The sequence below is a fragment of the Arachis hypogaea genome, chromosome 3, assembly GCF_003086295.3.
Source record: "Arachis hypogaea cultivar Tifrunner chromosome 3, arahy.Tifrunner.gnm2.J5K5, whole genome shotgun sequence".
NCBI lineage: Eukaryota > Viridiplantae > Streptophyta > Magnoliopsida > Fabales > Fabaceae > Arachis > Arachis hypogaea.
Genome location: NC_092038.1, coordinates 12,548,028 through 12,566,857, shown reverse-complemented (window position 1 = coordinate 12,566,857; position 18,830 = coordinate 12,548,028). Strand labels below are relative to the sequence as shown.

The 18,830-nt window shown below is 35.5% G+C and overlaps 2 protein-coding genes across 10 annotated transcripts; one reads left to right on the top strand and one right to left on the bottom strand.

The window, feature by feature from the left end:
• Positions 1-2,131: 2,131 nt before the first annotated feature.
• Positions 2,132-8,130, bottom strand: LOC112789540 (uncharacterized). Of its 4 annotated transcripts, none has more exons than XM_072232399.1 (12): positions 7,816-8,130; positions 7,132-7,714; positions 6,550-7,002; positions 4,341-4,410; positions 3,928-4,246; positions 3,724-3,830; positions 3,485-3,656; positions 3,315-3,401; positions 3,096-3,233; positions 2,883-3,004; positions 2,708-2,783; positions 2,132-2,627 (listed from the first exon to the last, which is right to left on the bottom strand). In XM_072232399.1, the coding sequence occupies exons 4-12, from the start codon at positions 4,388-4,390 to the stop codon at positions 2,508-2,510; spliced, it is 1,191 nt and encodes a 396-aa protein (XP_072088500.1). In that variant the 5' UTR covers positions 4,391-4,410; positions 6,550-7,002; positions 7,132-7,714; positions 7,816-8,130; the 3' UTR covers positions 2,132-2,507. The 4 variants fall into 4 exon arrangements, with proteins under 4 accessions (XP_072088500.1, XP_072088501.1, XP_029151861.1 ...); XM_072232400.1 differs by lacking the exon at positions 7,816-8,130 and having other exon boundaries at positions 7,132-7,261; positions 7,331-7,460; XM_029296028.2 differs by having other exon boundaries at positions 7,132-8,111.
• A 2,120-nt stretch (positions 8,131-10,250) lies between these two features.
• Positions 10,251-18,582, top strand: LOC112789538 (uncharacterized). Of its 6 annotated transcripts, none has more exons than XR_003196287.3 (11): positions 10,275-10,708; positions 10,854-10,920; positions 11,726-11,811; positions 12,088-12,174; positions 12,545-12,628; positions 12,713-12,902; positions 13,001-13,153; positions 13,302-13,455; positions 14,086-14,169; positions 14,324-14,399; positions 17,965-18,582. XR_003196287.3 is itself a non-coding variant. In XM_072232397.1 (10 exons), exons 6-9 carry the CDS (start codon positions 12,854-12,856, stop codon positions 14,105-14,107), a joined length of 378 nt encoding a protein of 125 aa, XP_072088498.1. In that variant the 5' UTR covers positions 10,275-10,708; positions 10,854-10,920; positions 11,726-11,811; positions 12,088-12,174; positions 12,545-12,628; positions 12,713-12,853; the 3' UTR covers positions 14,108-14,139; positions 14,324-14,477. The 6 variants fall into 6 exon arrangements, 2 of the variants coding, with proteins under 2 accessions (XP_072088499.1, XP_072088498.1); XR_003196290.2 differs by having other exon boundaries at positions 14,086-14,139; positions 17,965-18,105; XM_072232397.1 differs by lacking the exon at positions 17,965-18,582 and having other exon boundaries at positions 14,086-14,139; positions 14,324-14,477.
• Positions 18,583-18,830: the final 248 nt, after the last annotated feature.

The following is an 18,830-nucleotide window of genomic DNA, read 5'->3' as shown; positions in this document are numbered from 1 at the left end:
ATTTTTGTTTCGCACAAAATAAAATTATTATATGTTTATTTACTTTTTACGTTGTATAAATATTTTTTTAACTTTTTTTAATTAAATTTATATAGTTCTAAATCTTTTATCATTGATCTGTTCATGTTTAATGTTTTAATTTTGTTTCACACAAAATAAAATTATATATATAATACAAAAAATTTTATCATTGTATTTATATTTAATATTATAATTTTATTTCACATAAAACAAAATTTATTTAAATTTTAATATTTTATATATATATATATATATATATATATATATATATATATATATATATATATATAACACAATTTTTTTTATCATTGTGTTTATATTTAATATTATATTTTATTTCACACAAAACAAAATTTATTTAAATTTTAATATTATATACATAAAATATATTTAATTTTATTTTTTTAAAGATTCTAATATATTTAACTTTGAAAAGTTAGGAGATGTTTTTAAAATTAAATTATTCGTGAAAACATAGTAAAAAATTTAACATAATCTTATATATTAATAAATATTATATTTATTTGTTCTCTTCATTATACTTATGTCTATAAAAATCATTTTATATATTAAAAGCAATTTTACTGAATATAATTTTTATAATGTGTTTATTAAAAATTATTCTTATTTTGATTTATAAGATATATTTCCTTACAAAAGAAATAAAACAAAATAAAACCTAACATTTTTGGTCCCGAAAAAAGAAAAGTAAATTATCCATAAAGGTTTTACTTGGCTGCATATGAAGAGGATGCAACCGTGTGTACCTTTGCAGCCGACTTTACTTGGCTGGTTGTCTTTTGGCCTTTCCATGGTGGAGCACAGTACCTCGCGACATTTGGGCGGTTTGTTTCGGTGTCGTCGTCGTCAGGAATACATATAAACACATTAGTATTCTGGTCTCCGAAGGCGTGTTTCTCTGTTCTTGCCTTCTTAGATGCTCCGACAACCTCCAGATGATCTGACTTTATTTCGGTTGAGTATTCCAACATTGTTTGCCTATCTCGTTGAGCTGGAGAGCATATGAGTTGGACAACACGGTCTCGTTCCTGCTGCCGCCCTTCACAAGCTTCAACCTTAGATGTCAAAACCTCTACCGCTGCTGTAAGAGCTTTCAAAGTGGCCATCAACTCCACATTATTGAGGGGTGGAGGAGGCTGCATTTCGCAAACACCTCGAACACTCAGTATGTTAATGTAAGTACGTAATAATGCATGTAATGACATAAGTTACTAACCTGCTCAGACTTCTACGTAAGCGTTGCGAGGCCTATTAGATCTGGGGAGTCTTCCAGCAGCTTCAAGTCGTTCTCCCCTTGTACAGATCCCTCAACGACCATGGTTGTTGCTGTTGCTGTCGGTGGAGCGCCATCTTGTGGGTGTGTTGACGAGCCTTCGCACATAGGCAGTTGCTGTTTCGAACCCATACGCTAATGGAACAAAGAAAATAGTTGCATTCTAACTTGCTTATTCCTTGTTTTATAGGAATACCTCCTGAGTTTAGTGATGCATGTCACACCTGCCTGGCCATGAGACAATACCAAAGTATTACCATTAACGGCAAAGGAAGCTGCGAGAAGTGGATAAAGATGAAGACAAGGTTTTGCTTGTAATATGTTATTGGCCATAGTCAACCTTTGTATACAGGTGATATGTAACATCAATAGAAGAGCACAATCTTCAAAAATCTGGCTATCACCTTTTGGTACCCTGCCTTTGTTTCAGTACTTTATCCACTGCCAATGAACAATACGACTTAGGATTCATTTTGTCGTTACTAAGTAATTAATAATAGTGTTATCCCTGATTGCACAGACTCGCCTCTTAGATTCGATTTTTTTGACTAAATGAACATAACAAAATAATGCACATGGAAAAAATAATTCAATTCATTTAAGATTTACATAACTCCTATGAAAATATATACATAACTCCTATGAAAAATATTCTACAATACAGTCGGAGTTTGTATTTTGTAAAACATATACATAACTCCTATGACAAATATATTTATTAAAGTGACAGTTGAGTATAAATTTTATATGAGTTAAAAGGTCGGTGGACAGTGGCCCAAGTGTCCTTCATATCTAAATTTTGTCTTATGCATGTCATCACCAAACCCTGTGCAAATATATTTAAAAGAAATGATATTCCCTCCAGAGTCAACTTCACCAACTATAAGGATAAAGTTAGTCACAGTGAAAATAACAAATACAAGGGAACATGTTCTGAAACTCTAACTAGTGAGACAAAATGCATTAAATGCTTACAGCTTACAACAGACAAGGTGGCTATAGAAACATATTTCAGCCAACTACAACAGACAAAGTGGCTCTTGGAGCATATTTCAGCCCACACTACCTTAGGCCAGTCATGAGCGTACAAGCTATCATGACCTCGAACGAGGAATGTAAAAACTTTTTAACATTATTTATCCTAAACCTACACTACATTGATGTCCCTTCCTTGAAATTTGTGGCTGCGTGCTCAAGTAGAACCACCCCTCTGCCAGCGTTGTGCCTTTAGCCTAATCAGCCCTCCGATACCATTGAATGGTCCACCGACAACGGACACAGCAGTCTTGCCTCTCAGGGTCGAGTCGTCAAGCTGTGTGGGAAGTCATAACTAAGTGAAACATTTCTTTTAAAAAAAATCAATAATTTGTGTCACATAAGATTTGTACTAACCACTCCACTAATGTCAAGGGAATTAAAGCAACCTTCAGGGTCCAACCATGATATAACCCAGGCGCCAGAACTATCACTGCGAACATGCATTCGTTAACCATAAGTGAGTAAATTAATCTTTTGCTTAAAAACATAATAAACAGCCTTATGATGATAAACGTTGAATTGGTATAACCTTGTGTTGCAATTTGGAATGCCTTGTCCTCTACGGATCGGCCAATCCCTAAGATTACTAGGTGTGTTTACTTTAAGAGGACCGTACGCAGGCGATGTCATCAAATCATGGATTCTCCCGAGCTGAAACATCCAACATGCAGTGCACAATCTAAGGAATAACTCATATTTAATGTATAGCTTAACGACGAAGAAGGTATACGTGAAGACTCACAATGTCTTTCATAAGTTGTTCCCTGCCGGGTATCATATTGGCATCTGGATAAGAGTCCAAATGGTAGGCAGCTTTATCTACGAAATCAATCACCATACAATACCAATGCCCCAGAATGTCCTCAATTGGAACAAATATCTGATTCAATACTTACAATATGAAGTTCAGCACCTTCAATATGGGAAAATTTGGCATATATAATGAAATATAGAAACTCACGTGATTAAGAAAGCGACTGGGTTTCACCCAAAATGGAATGTATGTCTCTGTGAGTTCCTCTAGTGGCAATTCCTTGGTGACGTCTTCCTGAAAAGAAATCCAAGATCATTATCAGAGACTCACATCACAAACCATTACTTAGTGATACAGGCCGATTATGCGCCACATACCGCAAAAGCAGGTGGGAGGCACCAAAAGAACGGATGCCTAACATGCTGAATTGAACATGTGTTTCGCATTGCTACCATTTCGACAACCCTCCCATCTATAGTTCGTCCAGGTATCAACGTTTGAATATGTCGCCTGGTGAGTCGATATTGGAGCATTCTGACAAGGGTTTCCCTAAATTGAAGCAAACGTTAAAGGGAGTCACACATAACAAATGAAGCAAATAATCATCATGACATACTCATCTGAATGTCCATCCGAGAATAAATAGTTGAATAAGAGGGTATCCTGACGATTGAAATCCATGTCATGAGTGGCTTTAAACTTTGGCCTATTCTTACCAACATTCTGATTAGAACACAACAAGACATTATGTTTTGTTTCATTTAAGTACGTCAATGTAAAGCACTGTTGCATATAAATGTTCTAAAATAAGAAAGTTTACCCGCGTTGTGCTGCAGGCAGTAGCAGCTCTTGAACGCTTTGTCGGCGCTGATCCACTGCATCGCCCATCCGGCGAGTGGAAGAGCCTCCTTCCTTTTAGTACTGGGGCTGTCAGTGGCTGCGGCGGGTTGTTCTCCTCTGAGTCAACTGCAACATCCAGGATTTCTAGAGGAAGGGTTGGAGCTTTGCTTGGAATGGCAGAGCCGCGTAAGATTGTGGCATCTCTGCGGTTGGTCGCTTCAGAAACATCATCAGCAATAGCTTCCACATTTTCAGCGTGTCCATGCAAAACAAAGGCAGCAGCGGCATCATCTTCTTCCCTACAAAAGTGTTAATATAGTATATAACAATATTAGCATCGATGGAAAAAACGACCATGCAGATAATATACATTTCAAAATAGCATTCATCCACCTGAGATTTCGCTGCTGGGAAGCCACTGTCCATGGTTTGGATGGAAACATGTCTTCTACCTAGTAGACCACTTGAATATAGATGAAAGAGAAAAAAAATTAGTATTGGACACATAAACCTCCCAACTAAGTGTGGAATATATAGTGATACCACTCACCCAACATATGAGACTACTGGACAATACACATCATATAATGTTTCACTATATTAAACCAGTGGACACAACCATTATTTTATTTTGCATGTCAAAGTAGGCTTCACACCAATGGCCAAGGGGCCAAGTGTCTCATTGTGTAACAACATATATTAATAGTAAAAGTATAAATTATGAATACCCCTAAAGATCTAACAGAAGAAGTATTTATATTTATTATTCTTATTAATATTATTTCAAACATTATTGAAATTCTTATATATATATATATATACATATATATACATATATATATATATATATATATATATATATATATATATATATATAACATAAATTTTTCTACATTCTATGTTGAAAAATATATTCTATTCCAGGATTTCAAAAATAAATAAGGATAATTAGACTATAAATGACACAACTAGCAATAACAAGATATCCAGACAGGAATATTATGCAGTAATTTTATTCTAGGCCGAATACATGGACTGGTATACATTAAGAAAACAAAATAAAAATTCCAAAAGGCCTGAAATGGCCAAAATTTTACTTTACTAAATTCTCATTTATTGGGACACAAGGGAACCGTTGGAACACATATCTAAAATTCAATTCATGAATTCAATATGCCAACTAACAGATGCCTAGCTACTTCCTTTAAAAAGGCAAGACTCAAATGCTACAACACCATTATTCCATAACATCCCTTCTTATGTTTCATTCAAAACAATGGTCATGCCCAAAAATAAATTCTATGTTGTTTTCCATGGAAAAAAACCTGGGATCTACAACAATTGGCCAGAGTGTTTCGCTCAGGTGAACGGTTTCAGTGGTAACATGCACAAGTCTTACGAGGACTACAACCAAGCTAGGATTGCATGGGAGGACTTCCTGGGAAATCAACAATCACAACACCAGGGAACTTCCATTCAACAAGCAGCACATCAGGGCCCTCTTCATCGAACCGATTACGCGACAACGTTGTATCAACGCCAGGCCACGCCATCGCCACAACCTCACCTTATTACACAAGACTCTTATTCAACTGTTCATGACTTGTATAGCGAACACTTACTCAATCTTCATGAAAAGAGAGCTCCCAATGAAGGGCCCCCCTTGCTGTGTAGGATTCCCCTTCGTTCGTTTGTTATAAGCATCATTAGTGTTGTTGTCCTATGGTATGCTCTATTACGAAACTAATTTATACCTTGTTAGATTCTTCTATTACAGTACACTAATTATAAGAAGAAGCAGTAATCTAACTAATCATCATCTGTAAGGTATCTGTATCTTACGTGCCACTGCATTTCAAATAATTCTGAATGCAATGTTTATATAAAAAGGCACAAGCACTTGAATATATATTAAACAAATTTTTAATTTATGAAGGCATTCCCCTATGCACATTTTCCTTGCAGATCTAAACAAATCTATCACCAGAAGCTAAAGACAAAAACAATAAATATCCCATTATGTGCAGCAGAATCATAATAAATTAAAAAACTTGCATTGTATTCTCTGTGCCATCTGACGTACGATAAAGCACTGTTCCCAAACAACAATAATCATTTCTTAAGATTTCAGCTTTTTTCGTACTGGGCAAATAAGGATGCTACAACAAATTCTTGCTGATTTAAGCTCCCTATTATATAAGTTTGGTTTAGTTTATTAATCTTCCCATATGACACTGATTTTCAGAAGAAATTAACTCAATTACCCTAAAAATCAACTACTTCATTAATACAATTATCAGATAACAGAAATGCAACATATCCATAAGAACACATTACAACAACACACCAAATCAACAAGGTTCCACATGAGAAGAGTCCTCAGCCTAACTTACTCACCCAACAAACTATTCTGGCATTAACACCCTAATTAGCTACAATAACATACCCCTAATTAAATTAAACAATGGCATTGCAATGCATGCAACCTAAAAAGAAGTAAAATAACAATAAAAGAGAACAGCCTAAACACAGCACACATTCTACACACAAATAACAATGGAAACTACAATTTTGTTGCACAACTAAAAAAAAAAACAAGCACCTCTTCAGATTGCATTGCCTTCAACGTTTTCGTGTTTCAGTGCATCGTAACGACCCCTCAGCTTCTCGTATGCCTCTTCTAATTGACTTACCTTCGCACGCAGAGCATTGTTACTGTCGTTTACAAGCTTCAGCTTCGAATAGCTATAGTCCCGAATCTCCTTTCCGGTTAAATCCAACACGCGACCTAACATCTCAAATGCTGCGTCCTCTCTTGCAGCTTTCTCAACCAAGGAGAATCGACCCCTGGCTGAAAGCTCAACTTCAAATGGATTGCCCGGAACCACCACAGTGAACCCATAAAATGGCCCTTTCTCTCTTGTAAACCGTTCTTGCTTGAAAAAACATGGACTAGGAATTTGAGCATCATGGCACACCTTCACCAACCAATCCTCCATGTTGGCCACAACAGCAAAGTCCAAATTCAGCTCCTCCTCTGGAATAACGGGTAGCCCTGGGATTACATTAAACCAAAAACTAAATATCGGCCACCAACCACAACAAAACAGATCAACAAAATGCTATAACAAACCCGACAACACATGTTCTCAAAAATTCACCAACTGAAGTTTTAAATACTTACACGACACAACTGCACCACGCCGTGACCTTTCATTCGATAGATTGTCGTTATGTCCGGAGGCTCCTTCACCAATTGCGCCAACGAATTCACCACACGAAGCTTTCTCCCATGACAGCGAACACATTCTTGCCTTGAAGCACATACAAGCATGTTCATAGCTATTAAAACCTTGGTACTCTGGAAAACTGAAGTTAGTTACCTGTTCGTTAGCCTCTTCCCAACTAGTATAAACACCAGGACAGTGTCCCTTTGTCACAACAAAGAAAAAGAACCGCTTCAACCCTAAATCCATTTGTTCTTATCTCCTTCTCCCCAACTGTGTCTTCCCAGTAGTGTTTCAAAAATCAATTCCAACTTGGGGATTTTGTAACCATCAATTTCTCCCGTCTTTTGTTTTTTTTTTTGTCACGAGCCCGGCCCAATAACCTGACCCAGACCCAACTAACAGCCTCCAAGCCCCGCAACCCGATCCCGAGCTCACCGTCACTTTCACATTTGCGAAGGCATTCACAGTTTCAACGTTCCTCCTCTGGTGATTCATCTCAACTCAGAATCTAACCTGCATCTCCCGCCCACCAACATCCTTGAATAGCACAAAATTAATGACAAACAAGACTTCAGATGTTATAGGCTTGGCACAACGATGAAAATAAAACAGAGTGGGAAAGCCAGTTTCAAACTAACCGATCTATCCAAGGCACTGACTGCATTTCTTGCTTAGGCAACAAATAAGGCATAGTGCCACTTTTGAACAAACAATGAATTATAAAAACCCCTCCCTATTCGGATTCTAATTCCAATTCCGATTGCACTTCACTTGGTCCATCGTTCTATCCCTCATTTCGGACAAAGAAACCGGATTGAAATAGCCACAAATTTCGATAACGACATATGAATTCTGAATATTTCGAGCTGATTGAAATCCGCGTGAAACATAGAGAGAACATATTCCACGGAAAGAACCAAAACCGGATAATCCTGCTGACTAATTACAAAGTCTACTATTTCGATTTTTTTATTAATACTTAATAGTAGTTAATTTTTATAAACGCTAGCCCAAATTGCCAAAACCGGACTTCATTTTTATTCTTTTGCACTAACTAAATGCCTTGCTTTTTTTTCATACAGCTGCTAAAGCAACATAGGCTAACAAAAATTTCTACATAATAAGCCCAACACTAAAAACATCACACATTGCAACAAAAAAAAATCTATTTCAAACGTTTTCATTTTTTTCCTATAACCAAAAGCCTTCATAAAAACAGGTCCAGACCCAAATACATCACACATAAGTAAAAAAAAAATTATATTTCAAATTCTCAATAAGTCACAACACAAAAATAGCTATTTTCACATCACTTCCACCAGTGGGTCACATTACAAATACAACAAAACCTATTCACCCATTACGTTCTGAAAAACCGAATCACACTCTCCGAGAATTTTTTAACTTAAACACGTGTCTTCCTACCAAAGTGCCAGCACAACAAAAAATACAGGCTCACTGTGAGCCTCCTTCACATGAGGCTAATGCTAAAACTCACCATAATTTCTTCACTTTCTTAAATCCTATTTTACTTATTTGTTGGAGGATTGAAGCTGCACACCATGAAACCCTATTCGTGTTCGTCAGAGTTATTCGTTACTTTTACCATTCTCTAACAAGGTGCAAGCTCTTTATTGTAGTGCCATGAAGCCTTCCTTCCTTAGGGAATTCAAAGAGTGTTTTGTCACAAGAAACACGCACGAGATACATAGTGGACTCAATTGGTGCACTCCTTTCCCATGCAAATCCAAATTCCGTGCAATTTCTCCCTCTCTCTCTCTCTCTCTCTCTCCATCCATTTCTGTTTGTATTGGGAAGTCAGAGTGAGTGTGTTGCCTTCACCATTGGAATCGGTGACAAAGGCACAATCAAACACTGCCATTTTTCGCTCGTGCTTCTCACTTAATAATAGAACACAACTCAACACTCCTTAGAATCATTGAGTTTCACTCTCTTCAACAACCGTCGCTCTTTCTCTTACGGCCATGTGTTTTGTTCCTTCCACAGACATTAAAAGAGGGAAACAGAAATGGAAAGTGTTTGGAAGAAGTTATATAAAGAGAGAGACATAGTGAAGGAACAGAGGGTCTATTGCTTAATTTTTGAGAGGCACAAACAGTCCCTTGTCAATGATTTTTGCTTGTTAATTGATTGATGCCCCCTCTCTCTTTAAATGACCATTCTTTCTATCCACTATTTCTTTTTCCTTCATAATTTATTCAATAAACATTAAAATTCTTCTTCCTCCTCCTTCGACGGGCATTGATGGACTAGTGGTTGCTTTGAAGTTTAAAGCTCCACCGCCTAGTCAGGTTATTAAGCCAAATAAAGGGTCATATGAAGAGACCTTCAGCCGTGAAATAAGTTAAATACTTCAATTTTATGTAATGTATTTGTTTTATAAATTGTTATTTATTATTTTAATTTATATTTATTATAATAATTATATTTTGTTAAATACTTTAATTTTGATTTATTGATATGGATTATGAGTATTTTGTTCTAAATTAAACTTTATTATGTTTATGGCTTATGGAATTATCTCATTTTTAATTTTATTATTTTTTAACAAAAAATGATCATATCAAATGAGTGTCATAATCACACATAAATAAGATTATAGAAAAAATGAAAAAGTTATGAGATGTTGATTTTTTTAAAAATAATTTAAATTTCTCACTTTTAAAAAAATTCCACCTATCATAATTTTATGGGTGAGATAGATCTAATTGATGAAGTTGTGTTAGACCAATTTTACTTATAAATAATTTATATAATTATATTATCTAATTTAATTGATAAATAAAATTATACTTAATATTTATTGAGAGATAAAAATATTTTAGAAAAATAATATAATTCATCAACAAATCATTTTAAACAATAAAATTTAATTTTATCTTATTAAATGAATTAGTCTCTCCATACTCAATTAAAAGGTTGCGAGTTCAAGTCTCCTATCTTTGATAAAAAAGAAACTATGAAATTGAATTCCATTTCTTTAGAAATTCATTTCTTAATAAAATTGAATTCTAATTTCATCATTTAACAGGCTGTAAATCCTTATTTATTTATTTTACAACAAAGATAAGGATTTGCTTCACGGGCTCCTCTTCATTTCACATAGCACTCCCAATCATTCATAGGCGGCTACTCCTCACTCATCCTTTCCAAATCCTTCCTCGACGGCACCTCGACGGCACCTGTTGCCCTTGCACCGCCATTGCCCAAACCTCCGTCACACCCCTTCCTCAATCTCTCCATCACACCCATTGCCTAATCTCTCCGTCACAAACCCAATTCTCGCTTTTTCAGTTTCTTAGCCTCGGACAAATTCAGGTTCGGACGAGTCGGAAAGAACACGAAACTTGGATTAACGCTGTGCAGAGCAGGTTCGGCTCTTGCCTTTGGAGGTCTCGACGCCGATGAATTTCGCCACCCTCTTGATGTTGCCGTTTTCTGTCGCTGCTCGCTGAAGCTCGTCAGCGTCGTCACCGCTTTTACCTCTTCTTCTCGTCGCCGTTGGTTCAAGTAGGCTCCGTCGTCCCTTCCCTGTCCCTAGCCCTAGCCCTTCCATTGTGATTCTGTTCCGATTACATTGACTCTTTTGCAATTTTATCTGTTCTGTTCTCAAAACAATTTAGGGTTTTATTACACTTTATCTTTACTGTTATAGAGACAGAGATGGCATGCTTTCTGTGAAGGAACTCCAGCCTGCTGATTCTGATGAAATCTATTCTCAGGTACCTCCCTTCATTCTTCTCTTCCTTGTTTTTTCACTATATGTTACTACTAATTAGGAAGATCCTTAGAGAAGAGGACTGAGGGAAATTAAAGGTGTTTCATATACTTATATCTTGACTTTTTCTATCTTCAATTTTTGGTGGTATCATTCTTCTAACGTTTTTCAATTTTCATATGATACTATTATCTTCATCTTATTTAAGCTTTGTTTTTGGATTGGCAAAACAAGAACTATATCCAATTTCTGCATCTTCTATTCCAATCTACATAATATATATGTAGTTAATGCATCAGATGTTGGTGAGAACCAAAACTAACTTCCATTTGTCATTAGTTGCAACTAAATACACAGTTGTAAATATTAATAACTATTTAGAATCATAGTTATCCTGCCTTGATGAATAAAAAGTATTAAACGGTTGGTAGTAAGGGAAGCTGTTAATCACTTTATCTTGAAACAGATGGTAATTTTGCCCTTTCCATTCTTTTTTCTGTTTAAATGTTTCTAATTTCCAGCTTAGGGATTCGATCACCTGTTCTGAGCTTGTTGCACGATTCTACTCTATTTGTGGTTTTTTTTTTGTGTTGATAAATGCATTTGCTTTAGTTTGAAATGAACAACATTTTATCTCAATTTGAGCTTGAACTATTTATATCAAGCTATTACGTGTAGTTGCTACTCTGAATTCTTAGCTCAGTTTACTGATTGGAATTTATTGCAATTCCCTAGTATATGAATTTGTGAATTTTAGTTGTATATGAATTTACTTATATTTAGTTAATTTTACTTTTAATTCATCCCAGGCAGAGATTTCATTGCTCCTTGCAAATGCTAAGGTACATCAAAATGTGTACATCGAGAGTGTTTGGATCACTGGCATGCGGTTAAGGTATGGATGCTGTCTATATTTTAGTTTCAACGGTTTGTATACTATCGCAATATCAATCTATATACTGTTTGCATAGGGTAACAACTATGTGGTTCATAAGTGATGAATATGATTACTAGTTAAAGGTTGCCAACTTATGTGACAATGAGCGGATGCCACTTTTGTTGATATTCAGATTTCTTTTTCTACCTATTGTTGTTAACCTATAGCAATTTTAATCTATGGTGTAGTTTGAATTACTCTATTAAGAAGGAATGCATGTGTATAATGTAACAGGTTCTAAGCTATGAGCATCATATTCTAAGACTAAGTTTGGGCAGAACAGAAGAGCATTGAGTGTGATCAATCAGAATCTAGTGCAAGGTTGGCCCTTATCCTTGTGTTGTTAACAAGAGACCTTTGCCATTATCAACTAATCTTATTTTACTTTACTTTTTGTTTTGGATAGAAATATTAATTCCATATGACTTCTAAGGTAATTATGTTAAAATCTTAAATGGCTTCAACTAGGTGAATATATTTGTGATTTGATTTTATATTGACGTTGTATCAAATGTTAAATTTTTAGTTTTAGGTGATTTTCCATATTCCACTTGTTGAGTAAAACACTGCCCCAATTTTCAACACTGTTTTGTGTGAATTTGTTGTGTTTGATTTGATTCCTTTTCCTGTGTTCTGGAACTTGACTTTATTACTTTGTTTTTCTTGATTGTTTATTGTTGTTGTTTCGCAGGAGGTGTTTAAAAGGGCTATAATGCAGCCTGGGCCACCTGAGCATTTTGCTTTACTGACAGTTCTAGAATTCATCAAACCTCAGGTATATCCATCCTCTAATCTTTTGAGAATTTCAAATGTAGTGGAGAATTTTGCATTTATGAGTCTTCTCTTTAATATTGTGCAGTGAGGGAGAAAGATTCAATATACACAGTGAAAGTCTGAACTCCTTTTCTGATCATGGGTGGCAAGATTATTGTACTACTTCAACCATTTTCACACATATCAACATCACAGCAGAGGACAGTTCCCCACACCGTCGAGGAGGATGACCAAGGTGCACCGCATAGGCTACATCAGGGGAGAACATTGCCTCGGTATTAATTTCACCCATTTCCCATTTTTGTTCTCTGAATTCAATTCGGTGAAGGTTTCTCAGTTCCTAATAGGTCAATTATCGGTACCGACTTTTCAGATAACCTGAATGACTTGCTGAGGTTTCTGTGGCGCGATGACCCGCAAACTCATGATGAGTTCAAGCAGGTGCGCAAATGGAACAAGGCTTCCAAGGATTTGATTCCGATCATTGAGCACTACCAGGAGGATCAAAATTTGCTTTTGAATGCAGGTTTAGCTTTGCTTTTACTTATTTGAATTTGCATGAATGATGCTGATTGTTGTGGGTTTGATTGATCTTTGGTTGTTGATGGCTTTTTCTATTATATATATATATATATATATATATATATATATATATATATATATATATATTTCAGTGAAGGTTTTGGTGTTCCTTACAATTCCAATCAAACCAGGTTCCACGGATATTCGGCAGCAGCTTGAGTATCTGTGGAGATTGAAGTCTGTAGTGACGAGTAGTGATATATGTGCTGTGGTAGTGTCATTTCTAAAAAAGACCACTTTGGAATGGTAAGCTTTATATTGTAACTGCTGTTGAAAATCATTAGAAGGGAAGGAATTGCGAACCTCTAGTTTATGTGCATATTTCTTATTTAGTAGTTCTGTTTTACGGTGATGCATTCACCGAGGATGATTGGAAATTGGTTTATTTCTTATTTATTGGGAACATCTAATTTCTTCTTATTTAATGGCATATATAGACCATGGGAACCTGTTTACTGAGTATTTGTTGGTTTTCTATTGTGGGAGTTGGAGCATTTTGAATTGAATATGTATTTCTTTAATTGTTGAGGCAAAGATAATAGTAATATGATTTAACTATGACACGGGTTGGACTATTCTATACTAATGTTTCCTAATCACTGAATCTTATTGACTACTTGTGTGCCCCCTTTATATGTTTGTGGATTTAGGTGGGTGGTTAAGAATGGTGAATTTATTGGGTTAACTGAAATTAATGTTCAATTACCTTATGTCTTGTATTAAATAGACATTGTTTACTGCCATTGCATGATCTTTCAAGAGTTAGTATCAAATTAAACTTTTTAACTGGATGTCCTTCTTTGATCTTATATATCATTAATTCTTTGCATTTAGCAATTTTGTTTCATACTTACTGCTATCATATGTTGGTTACAGGGTGATGCCGACAGTGCACTAGACCGCATGTGGCAGAGGAAGAAAGCCGATAAGGTATCCTAAACAACCAGATTTAGTTGTTTGGTACGTGATTATTTGTGTTTTGGTTTATATTGTTGTTATGTATATATTTGTCTAGACTCTGTTATGACTGTGGTACGGACAATATAAACGAACTTAACTGCAAATCCCGACCTTATCAAGAATTCTCCAATTTTTACCCTTTACTTCTCTTCAGATGGATACGGGAGATGGATACGGGAGATCTGTTTTACGAGGTTGATCATTGCTAAATCCAGGAGAAAAGAGTAAAGGTAAAATGGTAGAATCTTATGCAATGCAATCTATTCTAAATGCAACCTACTTGCATGAATCATGAAATTCTAGTTATTATCCACCTATATATATATATATATATATATATATATATATATATATATATATATATATATATAAAGCTTACATGTGATTAAATTGCTTCATATCTTCAAGGAATCATATATGTATATTAAGGCCAAACCATATTAAAACATGTTCACAATTGTGTTGGGTTTAAAAAAATTCACAACCTTACAAGATAATTAACAATTTAAATATAGATATATGGGAATGAGCCATTGAACCCTCACTGGATTTGTGTTTACTCTCTAGTCACTCAGTGTTTAGGGTTAATCACTCTATTCTTTTCTATTCATGTTTTCTAAAACCTTGTTCTTCATCTAACCAATCGACAAATATATAATGTATACATACAAACATCACGAGGTCTTTTTGAAGGTTGTAATGGGGTCAAGGTAAAAGTAAGAGTATATATATAAGACTAAGTGAGCTATAAATTGAATCATTGATTAGTCTAAGATCTCACCTAATATATATACTTTATAAAAATTCAAAATTATCCTGATCTTCCCATAATTTTTCCCATTTTATGTCATATACTCATATGCCAATTTTATTTTGATTTTTGTTTCCATGTGCATTGATTTCTACTAAATTTATTATTGGAGTAATTTTGTCCCCTTATCTATTTGTTTAATTAAAAGGACTTTCTTTCTTTTTTTTTTCTCTTATATTATTATTATAAACATATTTCAATACACATGGTGTTTTAATTTAATTTAGTTTCACATGAGCCCGTTTCCAATTTTTTATTATTCTTATTAATTTTGATTCTTTTCTATCAACCCATGTTCCCATGTTTTTCCACACTTAGTGGATAAACAATCTCCTATCTTAAGCTAACTAAGAATTCAATTTGAAATTAATTTATTTTTCTAGTTAAGGTTAGTGATGTAGTTATAGAACAGAAAGATTAAAAGGACTCAAGGGGGCTAATAAGAGTGATGGAGGTAGGTTTATTTGGGATAAGTGAGGAAAATTTTAAATAATGGCCTTAATTATATGTGGGTATGTATTTACATTCTATATTGGACATATAAGATTGGAATAAAGTAAAGATTACAAGCATAGAAAAGAAGTGCCAAACACAGGAATGAAATTTATGGTTGGATGTAACCATACAATTAAGCTAAAAACTCACAGGTTGTGTGTTCTTTGGCTCAGAAATCATATATTAGTTATGTATGTCATGCAAGTAGAAATCAAGAATTTTCATTCAACTCAATGTGAATCTTAAGGTGGCTTTTAAAATTTTAGTGTTTTTCCTTGAAGAAATGTTAATTAACTCACATTTGTTGCTATATATAAAAGGTGTGTGGATTGTTTTGATTCTGTTACACTAAAGTTTTTAGTTTACTCTTTTATTTTCAATTAAACTAACTTATCATATGCTAAAAGAGTAAATTATACTAATTAATCCATATATTCTATAACTAAGCTAAAAATGCAAATTAAGCTAAATATCTAAGATATATACAGTTTAAAGTGCAAAATGCAAAAATAAAATAAAAATACAGCAAGTAAAAGAAAAATGTGCAAGTACTAAAAGACAAAATAAGATATGATAAAGTAAAAATAAAATAAAGTATAGAAAAATAAACAAAATAAGATAGAAGAGTCTGTAGTGGTTCATCAAAAAGATTCGCCAAAGATGGCGACCTCCCCACACTTAAATTATAGCATCGTCATCGATGCTCTATCAAGCTGGGTGTGAAGAAGTGTCATCTCCAAAAGGGTGTGTTGGTGCTGTCTGTATGGGCTCTGTCAGTGAAAGTGTCTGAGGTTCTGCCTGTATAGGTGCCTGTGGGTCCGCTGGCTGTGTCTGCTGAAGTTCCTCATGCTGTGGTTCTGCCTACTCAGACTCGGAGGGATGTCAGTGTGGCCGGACTGGATCATCAATTTCAAATGTTCATAGCGGTGCTTGCTGCGACCCTCAGACCGCTCATATCATCACTGGTTGCGGCGTTCCATCTGCTCCAGGCGCTCAAATAGGCGGTGCACAAGGTGGTAGACGGGCTCGGGAGCAGGTGACAGTGCAGTGGTGGTAGATGGGGTAGTAGATACTGAAGGAGCAGCGGAAGATGTGGCTGCCTCAGCGGAAGCAGTGAGGAAAGGTGGCCTGTAACCCAAGCCTAGGAACTTCCTGCTGTGAGGGATAATCTTCTTGCAGTTTGCAGCTGTTGGCTTCTCATACTCCCAGGGCACGTCAACTCGGCGGCCTAGCTGAGTGATCAGATAAGGGATAGGGAGAGTGCCTCTGACATAGACCCTGGCCATATAATACCTAATGAAACGTGGAAGATATAAGTCCTGACCCTCCATCACACACCAGATGAGGGTGATCATAACAGTGGGCACCTTTGTCTTCTGAGTGCTCGGCATAATGTAATTACTCAGAATCTGCTGCCAAAGCTGAGCCTCATCATTCAAATGTATCAGCTTGATTCCTTTAGGCACCATTGTATTCTTTTCCATGACCCATTGGGCAGCAGGATCAAAGGCTATTCTCTGCTTTATTATGTCTCAGTCAAATTGCATAAATCTCATATCCTCTTCAGTTTTTTGGTAACTGTCAGGCTGATCTGACTTAGGCGGAAGCTGGAGGATGTCCTCAACAGCTTCCTCAGTGATCAAGATTTGCTTCCCTTTGAGGTGCACTGCATCCAGGAAAGTCTTGAAAAAGCAAGCAGAAAAAGTCAATAGCCTTTAAAACCAAAAGCAAGGGTAAAAAAGATCCAAGGCTTTGAGCATCAATGGATAGGAGGGCTCAAGAAAATAAAATTCAAGCCTAAGCAGCTAAATCAAGCTATCTCTAACCATGTGTTTGTGTCATGAAGTTCCAAGTGAAAAATTTGAGATTGAGTGGTTAAAGTCTGATCCAAAACAAAGATTTTGCTTAAGAGCTCTGGACACCTCTAATTGGAGACTTTAGCAAAGTTGAGCTCTGTGACATTTATGTATCCGGTGGTAATACTGGAAAATAAAATGCTTAGGGCCACGGTCAAGACTCATAAAAATAGTTATGTTTAAGAATCAACATACTTAACTAAGAGAATTAATAACACTATCTGAATTCTGAGTTCCTATGGATGCCAATCATTCTAAACTTCTAAGGATAAAGTGAGATGCCAAAACTGTTCAGAAGCAAAAAGTTACAAGTCTCGCTCATCTTATTAGAACTAATATTCATTGATATTTTGAGAGTTATAGTATATTTTTTTCTTTTTATTCCATTTGATTTTCAGTTGCTTGGAGACAAGCAACAATTTAAGTTTGGTGTTGTGATGAGCGGATAATTTATACGCTTTTTGGCATTGTTTTTAAGTAGTTTTTAATAAGTTCTAGCTATTTTTAGGAATGTTTTTATTAGTTTTTATGCAAAAGTTACATTTCTGGACTTTACTATGAGTTTTGTGTGTTTTTTTGTGATTTTATGTATTTTCTGGCTGGAATTGAGAGACTTGAGCAAAAATCTGATAGGAGGCTGAAAAAGGACTACAGATGCTGTTGGATTTTGACTTCTCTGCACTTGAAATAGATTTTTTTGAGCTACAGATCTCCAAATGGCGCGCTCTCAATTTTGTTGGAAAGTAGACATCCAGGGCTTTCCAGCAATATATAATAGTTCATACTTTATTCGAGTTTAGATGACGCAACGCCAGTCCCATGCTGCATTCTGGAGTAAAATGCCAGAAACACGTTACAAACCAGAGTTAAACGCCAAAAACATGTTATAATTTGTCATTTAACTCCAAGAGAAGCCTTTGCACGTGTAAAGTTTAAGCTCAGCCCAAACACAAACCAAGTGGGCCCCGAAAGTGGATTACTACATCAATTACTTATCTTTGTAACCCTAGTAGCTAGTTTAGTATAAATAGAATTTTTTACTATTGTATTGGGGGGTCTCTCTTAGACCATTTGGTCTTTTTGAACCATTAAGTCTTGGTTATCCTGGTTTTTTTTCTGGGGCCGGAACCAATGAACACCTTTATCACTTATATATTTTTAACGGTGGAATTTTTACACACCATAGATTAAGGTGTGGAGCTCTGTTGTACCTTGAGCATTAATGCAAAGTACTGTTGTTCTTCTATTCAATTCACGCTTATTCTTATTCCAAGATATCCATTCGCACCTAATAACCTAATGAATGTGATGATTATGTGACGCTCAACACCATTCTCACTTATGAACGTATGTCTGACAATCATTTTCGTTCTACATGCAAATAAGCTTGAATGAATATCTCTTGAATTCCTTAATCAGAATATTCGTGGTAGAAGTTAGAATCTATTGGCAGTATTTTTGAGAATCCGAAAAGTTTAAATCTTGTCTGTGATATTCCG